The sequence below is a fragment of the Ranitomeya imitator genome, chromosome 2 (genome assembly GCF_032444005.1).
Source record: "Ranitomeya imitator isolate aRanImi1 chromosome 2, aRanImi1.pri, whole genome shotgun sequence".
NCBI lineage: Eukaryota > Metazoa > Chordata > Amphibia > Anura > Dendrobatidae > Ranitomeya > Ranitomeya imitator.
Window position 1 is genome coordinate 3082216 of NC_091283.1, and position 19429 is coordinate 3101644.

Consider the following 19429-nt stretch of genomic DNA (forward strand, 5'->3'; position numbering starts at 1 on the left):
GGGGGCCACTGTCACAGTACAGCGGGGGCTACTGTCACAGCAGAGCAGGGGCCACTGTCACAGTAGAGCGGGGGCCACTGTCACAGTAGAGCGGGGGCCACTGTCACAGCAGAGCGGGGGCCACTGTCACAGCAGAGCGGGGGCCACTGTCACAGAGCAGAGCGGGGGCCACTGTCACAGCAGAGCGGGGGCCACTGTCACAGCAAAGCGGGGGCCACTGTCACAGCAGAGCGAAGGCCACTGTCACAGCAGAGCGGGGGCCACTGTCACAGCAAAGCGGGGGCCACTGTCACAGTAGAGCGGGGGCCACTGCCACAGCAGAGCGGAGGCCACTGTCACAGCAGAGCGGGGGCCACTGTCACGGCAGAGCGGGGGCCACTGCCACAGTAGAGCGGGGGCCACTGTCACAGCAAAGCGGGGGCCACTGTCACAGCAGAGCGGGGGGCCACTGTCACAGCAGAGCGGGGGCCACTGCCACAGCAGAGCGGAGGCCACTGTCACAGCAGAGCGGGGGCCACTGTCACGGCAGAGCGGGGGCCACTGCCACAGTAGAGCGGGGGCCACTGTCACAGCAGAGCGGGGGGCCACTGTCACAGCAGAGCGGGGGCCACTGTCACAGCAAAGCAGGGGCCACTGTCACAGTAGAGCGGGGGCCACTGCCACAGCAGAGCGGAGGCCACTGTCACAGCAGAGCGGGGGCCACTGTCACGGCAGAGCGGGGGCCACTGCCACAGTAGAGCGGGGGCCACTGTCACAGCAGAGCGGGGGGCCACTGTCACAGCAGAGCGGGGGCCATGGTCCACTTTGTCTGGTTCTTCACATATTACACCCCTGAATCCTAGGACGAGGGGTGCGCACCATGTACAAGGACAAACTACCCGTGCGAAGCCAGCACAGAACCAGACTCTGAATTTCTGTATGTTACTAATACAAAGCAGCAGTAACAATGTAACACCTGTCCAATTAAAGGGGTGTTCCCATTATTTAAAGGGTATTGCCTGAATATGCCACCAGTCTATAATCAGTGTGCGTTCATGTAGGACATAGTAACATAGTAACATAGTTAGTAAGGCCGAAAAAAGACATTTGTCCATCCAGTTCAGCCTATATTCCATCATAATAAATCCCCAGATCTACGTCCTTCTACAGAACCTAATAATTGTATGATACAATATTGTTCTGCTCCAGGAAGACATCCAGGCCTCTCTTGAACCCCTCGACTGAGTTCGCCATCACCACCTCCTCAGGCAAGCAATTCCAGATTCTCACTGCCCTAACAGTAAAGAATCCTCTTCTATGTTGGTGGAAAAACCTTCTCTCCTCCAGACGCAAAGAATGCCCCCTTGTGCCCGTCACCTTCCTTGGTATAAACAGATCCTCAGCGAGATATTTGTATTGTCCCCTTATATACTTATACATGGTTATTAGATCGCCCCTCAGTCGTCTTTTTTCTAGACTAAATAATCCTAATTTCGCTAATCTATCTGGGTATTGTCGTTCTCCCATCCCCTTTATTAATTTTGTTGCCCTCCTTTGTACTCTCTCTAGTTCCATTATATCCTTCCTGAGCACCGGTGCCCAAAACTGGACACAGTACTCCATGTGCGGTCTAACTAGGGATTTGTACAGAGGCAGTATAATGCTCTCATCATGTGTATCCAGACCTCTTTTAATGCACCCCATGATCCTGTTTGCCTTGGCAGCTGCTGCCTGGCACTGGCTGCTCCAGGTAAGTTTATCATTAACTAGGATCCCCAAGTCCTTCTCCCTGTCAGATTTACCCAGTGGTTTCCCGTTCAGTGTGTAATGGTGATATTGATTCCTTCTTCCCATGTGTATAACCTTACATTTATCATTGTTAAACCTCATCTGCCACCTTTCAGCCCAAGTTTCCAACTTATCCAGATCCATCTGTAGCAGAATACTATCTTCTCTTGTATTAACTGCTTTACATAGTTTTGTATCATCTGCAAATATCGATATTTTACTGTGTAAACCTTCTACCAGATCATTAATGAATATGTTGAAGAGAACAGGTCCCAATACCGACCCCTGCGGTACCCCACTGGTCACAGCGACCCAGTTAGAGACTATACCATTTATAACCACCCTCTGCTTTCTATCACTAAGCCAGTTACTAACCCATTTACACACATTTTCCCCCAGACCAAGCATTCTCATTTTGTGTACCAACCTCTTGTGCGGCACGGTATCAAACGCTTTGGAAAAATCGAGATATACCACGTCCAATGACTCACCGTGGTCCAGTCTATAGCTTACCTCTTCATAAAAACTGATTAGATTGGTTTGACAGGAGCGATTTCTCATAAACCCATGCTGATATGGAGTTAAACAGTTATTCTCATTGAGATAATCCAGAATAACATCCCTCAGAAACCCTTCAAATATTTTACCAACAATAGAGGTTAGACTTACTGGCCTATAATTTCCAGGTTCACTTTTAGAGCCCTTTTTGAATATTGGCACCACATTTGCTATGCGCCAGTCCGGACAGACATTAGGTTTGGCGCTCGGATGGATATATGGCGGTAGAAGGATCTGTCTCGGCCATCGTTGCTTCATCAGTGTAGCTTGGTAGCGCGCGGTTCTCGGTGGCGCCCCCGTCAGGCAATGCTGTGATATATCTAGCTAGATCCTAAAAACGATGAAGGAGGATAAAGAAGGGTCCTCGTGATGTTCCGGGTGTCCAGGGACACAGAGGGGCTTTTTTTCGGTTGGATGCTTTTCCGCTATTTCCTCCATCGTGTTCACTTCCTAAACAAAGATGAAATATTTAGTAACATACAGTGAAGTTCTGGCCTTTACTTTCCTCTGTAACAAACCAGCTAGATGTTTCGCCGCCCTCGCGCCCTAATTAGGGCCAGATACTCCGTTTCGCAGAAATTGTCTGAGAAAGTAAAAATCAGCCACTTAAAAGTCTCGTAAAGTGTTGAAGCCGCTAACTAAAGCGCTGATCACAGCGAAAGCCGAAAATTCATATCTAAATCACGAGCAAAAAAAGGAGCAAAACTATTACATTATCGACGACCTTTTTCTTCTTAATTATTCACTTTTACTATAAGTTTTTCCCCAATTTGTCAAATTCTGATAAATCTTTCTGCGGGAGAAGCTTCTGGTGTAAATATCCGTCACATGGCAGTGACTGCCGGGGAATATTCCAGATGCTTGTAGGCCTTGATTTCCCTGGTTCCTACATTGGGGGGCTCCATGTGAGGGGCGCAGAGTGAACTTAATTGCTTTGTGACCTAATTATGCCGGCAATGGACGACATGTAGAGTTTGAAGCCACCGGTGTTTCAACCTCTGCAGGTCTGGACAATGCTCAGAGCTCCAATGTCCTGATAAACGGAGCGTTAAGACGACAGATCCATTTTCTTGACCTCATTTTTCATCACAATTAGCATTTATATAACATCAGTCCAAGGGTGACGCGTGTTCTGCATGAAATCATCACGATCATGGGCTCCAGGAGGGCATGCTGCATTGGGCAGGACTTTGGCTCACGCTCCACATTGGTGCCAGTCTTCGGCCTCGAGGTTGACCAGATCCTTCTCATCTGAAATAACTCATTGATCATGTGACAATACCGAGTCGCTCAATGTCAGGCGCCAGGGTCATTGTTGGCCTTTACATGTTTGGAAGTTCATCTGTCTCATTCGAGATATTGGGGCTATTGGGGTACATTGCTGGAGCATCCCATAGTCAAGACTTGACCCACCTTGTGTAGAGATACAGGGTCAGTGGTTGCTCTCCTCCGCTGGCCCAGCTGTCTTTAGAAAGACTGCATGGACCAGGGCTCATACTACTGAACGCGCGCTCTCTCTCCCCTCGTGGGCAGAACACTACTTAGACAAACAGTGTGAGGGTAAAACAGCGTGGCAATAATTTATGCAATAATTGGTGCAAAATACAGAGTCTCACCCTTCCGCCGAATAGCCCAGATATCAGGTGATACCCATTGTCTCCCAACTTTTGGTTGGCCCAAAGATTTTGTATCTCTCGCCAATATAGTCTGTAATCACAGTCCAGGCTCCTCCAAACAAAAAATATCACAACCGACGTCCATATATCCAAGATCAATGATCCTTAAGAACATTTGTTAAATCTAGATGATAGATCCCTCAAATGTAGCAGAGGGATTCAGCCCAGCCGGCAAACGATCTCCAAAACTCCATAGACCATCCATCCCAGCTTGGATCCACTTTCTTCGAAGTCCCTCCAACTGCTTCATTCAACCCCTGTGTCTTTTTCTTCCTCCCCTTTAAATATTTTCCTTTAGCTCACAGAACAAAGTATATTTCATCACCTGTGATGTGAGACCCAGGTGGTGACGGCTCCCCTGGGTCCACTATCCCCAACCACACAATGGGCCTAGGGCTGGGAGTACAATGGGAGTGAGCCCTTGAAAGAGATGAGATTGATTGGCAGGTGCGGTACTGCATAAGGCATAAGTATATACTACTATGTCGACTGTGCTATATACTACTATGTGGGCTGTGCTATATACTACTGTGTGGGCTGTGCTGTATACTACTATGTGGGCTGTGCTATATACTACTATGTGAGCTGTGCTGTATACCACTATGTGGGCTGCCCTATATACTACTGTGTGGTCTGTGCTGTATACTACTACATGGGCTGTTCTGTATACTGCTATGTGGGCTGTGCTGTATACCGCTACATGGGCTGTTTTGTATACTGCTTTGTGGGCTGTGCTGTATACTACTACGTGGGCTGTGCTGTATACTACTGTGTGGGCTGTGCTGTATACTACTGTGTGGGCTGTGTTGTATACTACTACGTGGGCTGTGTTATCTGCTATGCAGGTTGTGCTATATGCCATGCGAGTTGTGCTATATACTATGTGGATTATGCTATATGCTATGCGGGTTGTGCTATATACTATGTGGGCTGTGCTATATACTATGCAGGCTTTGCTATATACTATGCGGGTTGTGCTATATACTATGCAGGCTTTGCTATATACTATGGGGGGTATACTTTATTCTTTGGGGGAGGCTGTGTTATATACTATTGTGGGGGTATATTATATTCTATGGGGGAGGCTGTGTTATATACTATGGTGGGTATATTATATGCTATGGGGGCTACATTATATATTATGGGGAGGTGGGCTGTATTATATTCTATGAGGGGCTGTATTAAATTTTATGAGGGATGATTGCATCATACTCTTTGGGGCTGCAATATATTCTGTGGGAGGCGGGCTGTATTATATTCTATTCGGGGCTACATTATATTCTATGGGGGGCTGTATTATATTTATATTCTTTGAAGGGTGATTGCATCATACTCTATGAGGGGGCTGCATTAAACTATGAGGGGGCTGCATTATATTCTGTGGGGTGGCTGCATTATACTCTGGGGTGGCTGCTTTATACTCTGTAGGGTGGTGGCTGCATTATACTGTATCAAGGACTATGGGGAATACGTTATACTATATGAAGAACTATGGGGTGCATTATACTATGGGAATTGAATTGTACTACATGGATGACTATGGCGGGGCATTATACTATATGAAGCACTATGAGGAGTGTATTATGCTCTATGGAGGACTGAGCAGTGTATTTTAATATATGGAGGACTATAGGGAGTGTATTATACTATATGGAGGACTGTGGTGCACATTATAATATATGGAGGACTATAGGGAGTGTATTATACTATATGGAGGACTGTGGTGCACATTATAATATATGGAGGACTATAGGGAGTGTATTATACTATATGGAGGACTGTGGTGCACATTATAATATATGGAGGACTATAGGGAGTGTATTATACTATATGGAGTACTGTGGTGCACATTATAATATATGGAGGACTATAGGGAGTGTATTATACTATATGGAGGACTGTGGTGCACATTATAATATATGGAGGACTATAGGGAGTGTAGTATACTATATGGAGGACTGTGGTGCACATTATAATATATGGAGGACTATAGGGAGTGTATTTTACTAAGCAAGTAAAATGCTGCATATTCAGATTGTTTTTGCTGGTACAAAAATCATTGTAAACTGTAGATGTGCTGCTGATAACATGATCCTGTTTGGTGATCTGTTAGTGATCTATTAGTGATCGTTCTGTCCCATCATTATTCCTGAGCTGGTGGAAAGAGGCCGGAAAACAAGTGTTGAACAACTTCAGTATTGTCGATCAAACTCATTTAGCGGCCTGAGATCAGCGCTTGTAAATACAACCGAAATGCTTCTGTGTGATGTGCAATATGTTAGCATTTGGGACCCCATTTTATACTTTGTCTAGGGCCCCTCTTTGTACACTTGTAGGCAGGGCCGGTTTTAGGCAAAGATATTATACAGTCACCATGTGACAAGTGGGCCTGTGTATTGTCAAATGCCAGGGCTGAATTTTAGTCCCAGTTCGGCCCCGACTGTGACTGACCTGTTTAACCCACCTAGGACTGTGTGTGTTTCATTACGGGATTGGTGGGAGGGGGGACGGCACTGGTTACGACACACGGGTCTCCACAGTCAGAATCTGGCCTTAAGGTACCTTCACACTGAACAACTTTCCAACGATCACGACCAGCGATACGACCTAGCCGTGATCGTTGTTAAGTCGTTCTGTGGTCGCTGGGGAGCTGTCACACAGACCGCGCTCTCCAGAGACCAACGATCAGGGGAAAGACTTCGAAACTGTCTTCAACGATGCCAAAGTCCCCCTGCAGCACCCGGGTACCCAGGGTAAACATCGGGTTACTAAGTGCAGGGCTGCGCTTAGTAACCCGATACTTACCCTAGTTACCATTGTAAAAGTAAAAAAATAAAAAAACACTACATACTCACATTCTGATGCCTGTCACGTCCCCCGCCGGTGTCCACAGGGTTAAAACTGCTTTCGGCAAGAGCGCTGCTAATGCACGCGCTGCTGCCGAAAGTTTCCCTGCACTGACTGTCAGCGCCGGCAGTAGCAGCGGTGACGTCACTGCTGTGCTCTGCTTTACGGCCGGCGCTGACACAGTGCAGTACAGTCAGTAAAGGTCCCACATAGTTTGAGGTCATTACACCTCCTGCAGAGGGCTTGGATGCCGGCAGTACGGGACATAGATATCACCTGTCCGGGACATGGACATCACCTGTGCTGGAAATAGACTCAACCTGTGCACGGCGTGAGCGCCACCTGTCAAGAGCATGGATGATGCCTGTGTAGGACATGGACCTCCTCACCTGGGCGGGACATGGACATCACCTGTGCTGAAAATAGACTCAACCTGGCAGGCCGTGAGCGCCACCTATCAAGAGCGTGGATGCTGCCTGTGTAGGACATGGACATCACCTGTGCTGGAAATAGACTCAACCTGTGCCGGCTGTGAGCGCCACCTATCAAGAGCGTGGATGCTGCCTGTGTAGGACATGGACATCACCTGTGCTGGAAATAGACTCAACCTGTGCCGGCTGTGAGCGCCACCTATCAAGAGCGTGGATGCTGCCTGTGTAGGACATGGAGATCACCTGGGCGGGACATGGACATCACCTGTGCTGGAAATAGACTCAACCTGGCAGGCCGTGAGCGCCACCTATCAAGAGCGTGGATGCTGCCTGTGTAGGACATGGACATCACCTGTGCTGGAAATAGACTCAACCTGTGCCGGCTGTGAGCGCCACCTATCAAGAGAATGGATGCTGCCTGTGTAGGACATGGACATCACCTGTGCTGGAAATAGACTCAACCTGTGCCGGCTGTGAGCGCCACCTGTCAAGAGCGTCGATGCTGCCTGTGTAGGACATGGACTTCCTCACCTGGGCGGGACATGGACATCACCTGTGCTGGAAATAGACTCAACCTGGCAGGCCGTGAGCGCCACCTATCAAGAGCGTGGATGCTGCCTGTGTAGGACATGGACATCACCTGTGCTGGAAATAGACTCAACCTGTGCCGGCTGTGAGCGCCACCTATCAAGAGCGTGGATGCTGCCTGTGTAGGACATGGACATCACCTGTGCTGGAAATAGACTCAACCTGTGCCGGCTGTGAGCGCCACCTGTCAAGAGCGTGGATGCTGCCTGTGTAGGACATGGACTTCCTCACCTGGGCGGGACATGGACATCCCCTGCGCTGGAAATAGACTCAACCTGGCAGGCCGTGAGCGCCACCTGTCAAGAGCGTGGATGCTGCCTGTGTAGGACATAGACTTCCTCACCTGTGCGGGACATGGACATCACCTGTGATGGAAATAGACTCAACCTGTGCAGGCCGTTAGCGCCACCTATCAAGAGCGTGGATGCTGCCTGTGTAGGACATGGACATCACCTGTGCTGGAAATAGACTCAACCTGTGCCAGCTGTGAGCGCCACCTGTCAAGAGCGTGGATGCTGCCTGTGTAGGACATGGACTTCCTCACCTGGGCGGGACATGGACATCACCTGTGCTGGAAATAGACTCAACCTGGCAGGCCGTGAGCGCCACCTATCAAGAGCGTGGATGCTGCCTGTGTAGGACATGGACATCACCTGTGCTGGAAATAGACTCAACCTGTGCAGGCTGTGAGCGCCACCTGTCAAGAGCGTGGATGCTGCCTGTGTAGGACATGGACTTCCTCACCTGGGCGGGACATGGACATCACCTGTGCTGGAAATAGTCTCAACCTGGCAGGCCGTGAGCGCCACCTATCAAGAGCGTGGATGCTGCCTGTGTAGGACATGGACATCACCTGTGCTGGAAATAGTCTCAACCTGGCAGGCCGTGAGCGCCACCTATCAAGAGCGTGGATGCTGCCTGTGTAGGACATGGACATCACCTGTGCTGGAAATAGTCTCAACCTGGCAGGCCGTGAGTGCCACCTATCAAGAGCGTGGATGCTGCCTGTGTAGGACATAGACTTCCTCACCTGTGCGGGACATGGACATCACCTGTGTGGGACTTGGGCACATCCACGTCTTCTGCTGGCACTTTATGGGCCCCTGCTGTAAGGGCCCATTATGTCAGAGTGGGGCCATCTGACACTCTTTGGGGCCAGTTCACACCTCCTGGCACAACATTATGAATCAAATCATAAATGATTGTGATTTACCAATTTTTTGCCTCTCGGCTCATTCTGCGCATTATTTACACTGCCACCTTTCCTGCTCTTTGTGTGACCGAGAAGCCGGCTCCTTATGAATGAATAAAACATTAAGCGCGACTTTAACTATGTAATATTTCATCTCTAGTAACTCTAATTGTTTTCCTCTGTCTGTACGAAGCCTCTTGTAAGAAGCAACCTTTCCTCCACGGCGAATCCATCACACTACAAAGCCATCGTTGATACGTAGCCTTTCATTTTCCAGAAATGACACGTTCTTGGTCGGCCGTCGGCCACTTTTGTCAGCGCTGTGTACACATCACTTATGAGTGACGAGGTTCTCCCCACGTGTGCTACCTCTTAAGGACGACTCTGACTCTTTTAATTTGGCTGCTGGAAGGTGGAGGATGAGCAATTAGATTTCCCTTCTTCTGGTGGAGGCGCGCGCTCCTCGCTGGTGTCCCACTTGTACCGTGACCTCGCTGAAACGCAAAGGGCATTGGTTAAGTGACATTCATCGGTAGGTAGATGCTATGCCCGGTGTCTGTACTCCTCTAATTAGCCGCGACCTTTACTCACAGCCTCCAGACATAATAAAAGAGAGACGACGAAATTCCCACCTTCCCTTAATATTAGTTTAAGCATTTTTTCTTTTTGCAGCTTTTATCTCCTGACGTCTTGTGTGATGGCACCGGGCTGAAGCCTCCATGATCCCTGCTGGCTGCCCGATATGAAGTGTCCTTGCTCAGAACTATGGCCTGTTCCTGGAATGACAGTAGAGGGATGCATTAGTGATGCCGTCGCTGGATTGTGATGCACCTTGTATCATGCACATGTGAGCTCGGAAGCTTCACCTCCGCAATCTATACGTCACAGATAATATATGTCATTGAAATAAGATCAGGCCCCACTCCAGGACATGGCGTCCCCAGAGCCGCTTCCAGAAGTGACTCGCTGTCTTCCGCCACCAATATATCTCTAGAATAAATCGGAGCTTTTGCTTCTTCCTTGCAGTTTTGAGATCAATGGTTTCTCTGCAGACTTTATACAGAGGGAGATCTGCAGTTATCGTAGATTCTGGCTGCGGATTCTGCATAAATAAGAGAATAATAAAGGGAATGGCTGCCATGTATTTGTAGGAGGCTGGACCAGGGCAGTAGTCATGGCCGAACACTCTGGTGTTTCTGTGCCCTGGCCCCCCACTACATGAAAACATTGTCCATTACTTTGTATACCGGTGGCTCCATTCTCTGCACCGTCAGGACTACCTCTGCTTTGCTGCACGTTCTTATCAGTGGATGCAACAAAGATTGAGACACAAAATCAGAAAAAACTTGGCACTCAAGAAGATTTTTGGTGTAAAGAAGATCGTTTAATGTGCATCCACAAAGATATATGTTTGAACGTTTTCAGTCCACATCCGGACCTTCATCAGAACAATTTTACTGGTACAGTAGGTAAAGCGCCTCTCTGAGCGACTTGCGCCACATTCCACGTGCGCTGACATCCACGGGATCTCCCATTGCCTCCAGGCCACTTGTATAATCCAGTGGGAACCAACACTGACCCCATACACGCTTTACCTACTATACCAGTAAAATTGTTCTGATGAAGGTCCAGATGTGGACTGAAAACGTTCAAACATATCTTTTGTGGATACACATTAAAGGATCTTCTTCTTGAGTGCCAAGTTTTTTCTGATTTTGAATTCCTGGGCTGGATACCCTACTTGAGCACCTATACTGATTATTAGTGCGAGTGCCGTGTTGCTTCTTTTTCAAAGATTGAGACACAATTCTTTTCAACTTTCAAAGCAACAACTTTACTGTGAGGTTTACACAGCACATCTAGACTCTTCACAGCAATTACATCAGAATCAGCATTACAGATTTCCTCTTCTCTCCCTGCACCTTCCTTCCTTTGACATAACACATACCAGGGTCGGACCGTGCCGCACGGGTCCTCAGTGTCCTCCCAATTCAGCTCTGCCATGGTTAGGCCTTTCTCAGTCTTCTGCGCCTTAGACAAAAGAGTTTCCATCTCTGAAGCTAGTTGCCACCTGGCAAATGACCTGCCCTTCAATATTGTGCTCTGTGAAGTCCCAACGCAGTCCTGCTCCCAGCTCACTGCTTCTGAGTTCTGCCCCAGCCACCGTTTCGCCCCAGTACTGAGGATATCTGCCCAAGCTATAAGCTGCCACATTCTAGGGCTACCTGTACCCGCGTATTGTCTTCTTTGCTTCTTTCTTACTGCTGTGCTGGCCTCCGCTTTTCTGGCCTGATGTTGTGGATGGCTGGGCTCTCTCCTCTTAATCAACCAATGTTGCTTGGTAGCTGCTAATGTCCTGGGCCTAGAACCCGTGTGGACTGTGTGGGCGCTCAGGCCCTTCTCCACTGTATCAGGAAATGTTCCCTCTCTAGCTGCAGCTGACCCCTCCTACAATAACTAGTAATATTTACACCGATCCACAACCATGCTAACTAGGTGTACCAAAATGCCCCTCTAGTGGCCAAACTTCAGTACTATGTTTTCCCTATTTAATAGATACACCAAATAGCAAATATATATACTGTACATTTAGTGGAACGAGACACGGTAATACACCGGATTGTGTAGCAGTACCATTATATACAAGGTGATAGTACACTTCAAATCATGTAGCAATATCAACATATGTTAATCTGTATACATACACTAATAACATACGCCACCGGGACAAGAGGGAAAGGCAATAACAGATTTTACCATATCCCCTACGTATTCGTCCAGGTTTCCATCTCTGCAGATCACTGATCACTTAGGGTAAGTCCACACCAAGGTTTTGGTGAGAATTTAGAACTGGATCCACTCAGTAATCCACATCAGATAAACTGTGACTGCTATTACTATTGGTTGCAGTGGAAAACGCTCAAACATAGGAAGAACAGAGCACGCAGTGCAGACAGGAGAGCATCGTGAATACAGGGAAGCGCCACGCAGACAAGGCAGCGCCAAGCACAAAGGGCAGCGCCGTGCAGACAGGGGAGCGCCGTGAATACAGGGGAGCGCCGTGAATACAGGGGAGCGCCGTGAATACAGGGAAGCGCCACGCAGACAAGGCAGCGCCGAGCACAAAGGGGAGCGCCGTGCGGACAGGGGAGCGCCGTGCAGACAGAGGAGCGCCGTGCGGACAGGGGATCGCCGTGCAGACAAGGAAGCGCGGTGCAGACAAGGCAGCGCCGAGCACACAGGGGAGCGCCGTGCAGACAGGGGATCGCCGTGCAGACAGGGGAGCGCCGTGCAGACAGGGGAGCGCCGTGCAGACAAGGAAGCGCGGTGCAGACAAGGCAGCGCCGAGCACACAGGGGAGCGCCGTGCAGACAGGGGAGCGCTGTGCAGACAAAGGAGCGCCGTGCAGACAGGGGAGCGCCGTACAGACAAGGCAGCGCCGAGCACAAAGGGGAGCGCCGTACAGACAGGGGAGCGCCGTGCAGACAAGGCAGCGCCGAGCACAAAGGGGAGCGCCGTACAGACAGGGGAGCGCCGTGCAGACAAGGCAGCGCCGAGCACAAAGGGGAGCGCCGTGCAGACAGGGGAACGGCGTGCAGACAAGGCAGCGCCGAGCACAAAGGGGAGCGCCGTGCAGACAGGGGAGCGCCGTGCAGACAAGGCAGCGCCGAGCACAAAGGGGAGCGCCGTGCAGACAGGGGATCGCCGTACGGACAGGGGAGCGCCGTGCGGACAGGGGAGCGCCGTGCGGACAGGGGAGCGCCGTGCGGACAGGGGAGCGCCGTGCGGACAGGGGAGCGCCGTGCGGACAGGGGAGCGCCGTGCGGACAGGGGAGCGCCGTGCGGACAGGGGAGCGCCGTGCGGACAGGGGAGCGCCGTGCGGACAGGGGAGCGCCGTGAAGACAAAGGAGCGCCGTGCAGACAGGGAAGCACCATGCACACAGGACAGTGCAGTACACACATGGCAGCGTGGATCCACGGATGTTAAAGGTCATTTAACCTGATTTCTGATGTGGATTTTAGTGCAGAATCTGCTTTAAAATTGCATTAAAAATCCATATGCACCAACTGTAAGGTTATGTTCAGACAGAGGTTTCATTTTCCTTTGATTTTGGATCAGATTCAGCTCTGAAATCTGTATCAGAAACGCCTTGAGGCCTCGTATTGATCCCAATGACGGCACCGCTGCAGCCGCCGCTGCTGTTTTTCCACGTGTAAAATTGCACATTGCACTTCTGAATCCTCTGGTGCCGAAAAAACACTATAAGCCACAGCAAAAATACAGAGAAAGGTGCGGGGTTTTTGTGTTTTTGTGGACATATCCTCGAAGACTTGATGCCAAAACGTCTGCAGGTTGTTGGAGTCCGTTCACCTAGGACTGAAGCGTAGGAACGGTGAGAGCAGATCTGCCGTGTGTGAATAGATCCCGAGGGCTCTGCTCACGCAGCGGATTCCCTGCTCTGCTCCCCATCATTCCTGTATGTGCTACATGCGGATCTCACATTGCAAAGGGGGAAATTTCACTGATGAACTGCAGAGATGTGACTCGGTGCCGGCCCTGCTATGCATTGGACTGCTGGTAAAATAAAAGGAGAAATCAGGAGGAAAATGTCTTCCCAATTAGCTAAAGGCATAGCGTAATTAGTGACGGAGATTAGTGGCCTAATGGCCCCATTGTGATTGGTCAGCAATCGGGGGAGGGGGGTGAGGACACGTCCCCGCGGGGCAGTAATTAGTGATCGGGGGGGTGAGGACAGGTCCAAGCGGGCCAGTAATTAGTGATTGGGGAGGAGGGTGAGGACACGTCCCTGCGGGGCAGTAATTAGTGATTGGGGAGGGGGGTGAGGACACGTCCCCGCGGGGCAGTAATTAGCGATTGGGGAGGGGGGGTGAGGACACGCCCTCACAGGGCAGTAATTAGCGATTGGGGAGGGGGTGAGGACACGTCCCCGCGGGCCAGTAATTAGTGATTGGGGAGGGGGGGTGAGGACACGTCCCCGCGGGGCAGTAATTAGTGATTGGGGAGGGGGGTGAGGACACGTCCCCGCGGGCCAGTAATTAGCGATTGGGGAGGGGGGGTGAGGACACGTCCCCGCGGGCCAGTAATTAGCGATTGGGGAGGGGGGTGAGGACACGTCCCCACGGGCCAGTTACTAGCAATTGGGGAGGGGGGGTGAGGACACGTCCCTGCGGGCAATAATTAGCGATTGGGGAGGGGGTGAGGACACGTCCCCGCGGGCCAGTAATTAGTGATTGGGGAGGGGGTGAGGACACGTCCCCGCGGGCCAGTAATTAGTGATTGGGGAGGGGGGGTGAGGACACGTCCCTGCGGGCCAGTAATTAGTGATTGGGGAGGGGGTGAGGACACGTCCCCGCGGGCCAGTAATTAGTGATTGGGGAGGGGGGGTGAGGACACGTCCCCGCGGGGCAGTAATTAGTGATTGGGGAGGGGGGTGAGGACACGTCCCCGCGGGCCAGTAATTAGCGATTGGGGAGGGGGGGTGAGGACACGTCCCCGCGGGCCAGTAATTAGCGATTGGGGAGGGGGGTGAGGACACGTCCCCACGGGCCAGTTACTAGCAATTGGGGAGGGGGGTGAGGACATGTCCCCGCGGGGCAGTAATTAGCGATTGGGGAGGGGGGGTGAGGACACGTCCCCGCGGGGCAGTAATTAGTGATTGGGGAGGGGGGTGAGGACACGTCCCCGCGGGCCAGTAATTAGCGATTGGGGAGGGGGTGAGGACAGGTCCCCGCGGGCCAGTAATTAGCGATTGGGGAGGGGGTGAGGACAGGTCCCCGCGGGCCAGTAATTAGCGATTGGGGAGGGGGTGAGCACAGGTCCCCGCGGGCCAGTAATTAGCGATTGGGGAGGGGGTGAGGACACGTCCCCGCGGGCCAGTAATTAGCGATTGGGGAGGGGGGTGAGGACATGTCCCCACGGGCCAGTAATTAGCGATTGGGGAGGGGGTGAGGACAGGTCCCCGCGGGGCAGTAATTCCTGATTGGGGAGGGGATGAGGACATGTCCCCGTGGGCCAGTAATTAGCGATTGGGGAGGGGGGTGAGGACATGTCCCCACGGGCAATAATTAGCGATTGGGGAGGGGGTGAGGACAGGTCCCCGCGGGGCAGTAATTCCTGATTGGGGAGGGGGTGAGGACAGGTCCCCGTGAGCCAGTAATTAGCGATTGGGGAGGGGGTGAGGACAGGTCCCCGCGGGCCAGTAATTAGCGATTGGGGTGAGGATACGTTTTCCGGGGATTATTTTCGCACCTCGTCAGTCATTAGGACTGCTCTGCCGGGTGTTTTCATGCAGGGTCTCCTCTAATTACAGCATTTTCCTGCCATTTCACTCGTCCCATAACCGTGAGCGCTGGAGACAAAGGCGCAAAGCGTCGTCTCGGGTACAAAGCCGCGCTCGCTGTTTAGCAGACGGAGCCGAATTAAAACAAACTTGCTTTGCTCAACTTTGACACTAATGGGAATATTTTATGCAGCCGTTTGAGGAGCTGCCACCGTTCATTTTACTTCCTGCAGGTGGGGACAAGAGCAAAGTGGGAAAGCGCAGACAGGCAGCAGATTTATTGTGCCGCCGCCGCTCCACCGTAACTTTCTGATTACTCAAAGTCTGTAATTAGAGAGAAAAAAATTCCTAGGATTTAGGTCAAGTGCCAGGAAACAATCCCTACTTCTAAAATCACTGCTACTCTGCCGAGCGGAGGGAACTCGGACAAAGCGAAGAACAATCTGTGCCGAAAAAGCTCTAGAAAAGGAATGAAAAGGCTCGTCACAATTCACAGGAGGCTACGGGGAGCCCGTCAGCAGGATCTCAGCCCCCAAACTATTTTTATACACATGTGGAACTTTCCCTCCCTGGCCGCTCCGTTCCTCCGCTGCGTTTGAAATTATATACAAATGGGTCTGAAGTGCTATGGTAGATCTGAAGCCTCCGTCACTCCAGCTCTATTCCCCACCCAGCGCCGCCTCCTCTTCTTTGACTGATAGCCTCTGTGTTGTGTGACTTCAGGCACAGGAGCTGTCAGTGAACGAGAAGGTGGCAGTGGGCAAGGAATAGAGCTGGAGTGACGGAGGCTTCAGATCTACCAGAGCTCTTCAGCCTTATGTTCGGCCGTGTGCTGGACTTGTCTTTGATAGATCTACATGAGCATATAAATAGTATGAGCTGCCAGATTCCCTTTAAGCAGTAAATAGTTAAAGGGGTTGTCATCAACTTAAATACTTGAGAAACCTGACTAAATATAAAAATGTAACTATTCTGCTGCCCTCCTGCACTAGCGCCACTCCAGCTCCCGGCGGTCCGTGTCGCGTGATCTCGTGGTTTTCGCTCTTGCATTGTTTGCTCGGCCGCCGCTTCTGTCTCGTCTCCAGATTCTGGTGCTTACAGCAGAGAAGTCCTGGGACTAATGACAGATTACTCGCATCATCTGAGCACTTGAGAGAGATCCCAAATCTAATAGCCGGAGATAAAGTCCGGATCGAAGATGATGAATGTGCGGCCGGCGCTGCGGAGCGTTATTACAGGGCTCCGCGGTTATTGGTAAGGAGGCGCAGGAGTTATAGAAAGAGCCGCTATTTATATGGGAGGACAAAGATAGCCCAGATAATTGTCTCCAAAAAAGACGGCGGCTTCAGAAACGGCCCCCGGGGGCCCGAGCGCAGACGGATCTGTTGCATAATCCCCTTTTATTGCACTTTTATTTAGTTTTATGTTTTTTTGGTAATTAAAGTAATAAAATTAATGATGGGTCCTGGCGGAGAAGCGGAAACACAGCAATCCCACAGTGTCGATAAGACGATCGCCGCGGATTCTTCATCTGACGCTCACAGGGAGTTCAACTAGCGGAAATTAAAGGGGAAGCAGCCAATATGTGATGAGCGCTGTAGACGGACAGAACATATGGGGGCGCAAGGTGCGAGGACCAGCCAAGGACCTGGAAGTCCCGATCCTCAGCCCGTCCTCCAATTCCATTCACTCCACTCCTGTGATAATTAGATTAGCGATGATGGAGGAGAGATGCCAGTTACTGGCTATAATGTGGGCACTGTCTTATCCGGTAGATTGTAAGCCCGCCGGTGCCGGTCCTCTCCCCTCTGTGCCCATCCGCCATTGTAGTTTGTTCACTGTACTTTATACTACAGCACAACTATATACACTATATATACACTATGGCACCGCTAAAAGGGTGCGATCCTGTACGGCACTGATGTGTGGGGACTATCCTGTACGGCACTGATATGTGGGGACTATCCTGTACGGCACTGATATGTGGGGACTATCCTGTACGGCACTGAGGTGTGGGTGCTATCCTGTACGGCACTGATATGTGGGGACTATCCTGTACGGCACTGATATGTGGGTGCTATCCTGTACGGCACTGATATGTGGGTGCTATCCTGTACGGCACTGATATGTGGGGACTATCCTGTACAGCACTGATATGTGGGTGCTATCCTGTACAGCACTGATATGTGGGTGCTATCCTGTACGGCACTGAGGTGTGGGGGCTATCCTGTACGGCACTGATATGTGGGCGCTATCCTGTACGGCACTGATATGTGGGCGCTATCCTGTACGGCACTGATATGTGGGCACTATCCTGTACGGCACTGATGTGTGGGTGCTATCCTGTACGGCACTGATATGTGGGGACTATCCTGTACGGCACTGATATGTGGGGACTATCCTGTACGGCACTGATATGTGGGTGCTATCCTGTACGGCACTGATATGTGGGGACTATCCTGTACGGCACTGATATGTGGGGACTATCCTGTACGGCACTGATATGTGGGGACTATCCTGTACGGCACTGATATGTGGGTGCTATCCTGTACGGCACTGATATGTGGGTGCTATCCTGTACGGCACTGATATGTGGGTGCTATCCTGTACGGCACTGATATGTGGGGACTATCCTGTACGGCACTGATATGTGGGGACTATCCTGTACGGCACTGATGTGTGGGTGCTATCCTGTACGGCACTGATATGTGGGTGCTATCCTGTACGGCACTGATATGTGGGTGCTATCCTGTACGGCACTGATATGTGGGGACTATCCTGTACGGCACTGATGTGTGGGTGCTATCCTGTACGGCACTGATATGTGGGTGCTATCCTGTACGGCACTGATATGTGGGGACTATCCTGTACGGCACTGATGTGTGGGTGCTATCCTGTACGGCACTGATATGTGGGTGCTATCCTGTACGGCACTGATATGTGGGTGCTATCCTGTACGGCACTGATATGTGGGGACTATCCTGTACGGCACTGATATGTGGGTGCTATCCTGTACGGCACTGATATGTGGGTGCTATCCTGTACGGCACTAATATGTGGGTGCTATCCTGTACGGCACTGATATGTGGGGACTATCCTGTACGGCACTGAGGTGTGGGCGCTATCCTGTACGGCACTGATATGTGGGCACTATCCTGTACGGCACTGATATGTGGGTGCTATCCTGTACGGCACTGATATGTGGGGACTATCCTGTACGGCACTGATATGTGGGGACTATCCTGTACGGCACTGATATGTGGGGACTATCCTGTACGGCACTGATATGTGGGGACTATCCTGTACGGCACTGATATGTGGGGACTATCCTGTACGGCACTGATATGTGGGGACTATCCTGTACGGCACTGATATGTGGGGACTATCCTGTACGGCACTGATATGTGGGGACTATCCTGTACGGCACTGATATGTGGGGACTATCCTGTACGGCACTGATATGTGGGGACTATCCTGTACGGCACTGATATGTGGGGACTATCCTGTACGGCACTGATGTGTGGGTGCTATCCTGTACGGCACTGATATGTGGGTGCTATCCTGTACGGCACTGATATGTGGGTGCTATCCTGTACGGCACTGATATGTGGGTGCTATCCTGTACGGCACTGATATGTGGGGACTATCCTGTACGGCACTGATATGTGGGGACTATCCTGTACGGCACTGATATGTGGGGACTATCCTGTACGGCACTGATATGTGGGGACTATCCTGTACGGCACTGATATGTGGGGACTATCCTGTACGGCACTGATATGTGGGGACTATCCTGTACGGCACTGATATGTGGGTGCTATCCTGTACGGCACTGATATGTGGGTGCTATCCTGTACGGCACTGATATGTGGGTGCTATCCTGTACGGCACTGATATGTGGGGACTATCCTGTACGGCACTGATATGTGGGGACTATCCTGTACGGCACTGATATGTGGGGACTATCCTGTACGGCACTGATATGTGGGGACTATCCTGTACGGCACTGATATGTGGGGACTATCCTGTACGGCACTGATATGTGGGGACTATCCTGTACGGCACTG

At 51.1% G+C, this 19429-nt stretch overlaps 1 protein-coding gene across 4 annotated transcripts in view; it reads left to right on the forward strand.

Annotated features, from left to right (window-relative positions):
* The window catches only part of DIAPH2 (diaphanous related formin 2), a 1874941-nt gene that overhangs the window by 1620779 nt on the left and 234733 nt on the right, over window positions 1–19429 (forward strand). The window contains exon 28 of one of the 4 annotated variants that reach the window (XM_069746082.1): window positions 9732–10071. The exons of the other annotated variants lie outside the window; for them this stretch is intronic. Within the exon in view, the coding sequence (XP_069602183.1) occupies window positions 9732–9745 (14 nt within the window). The 3' untranslated portion in view covers window positions 9746–10071. Of the gene's footprint in view, window positions 1–9731; window positions 10072–19429 lie in introns of those variants that run through there. 4 annotated transcript variants of the gene reach the window in all.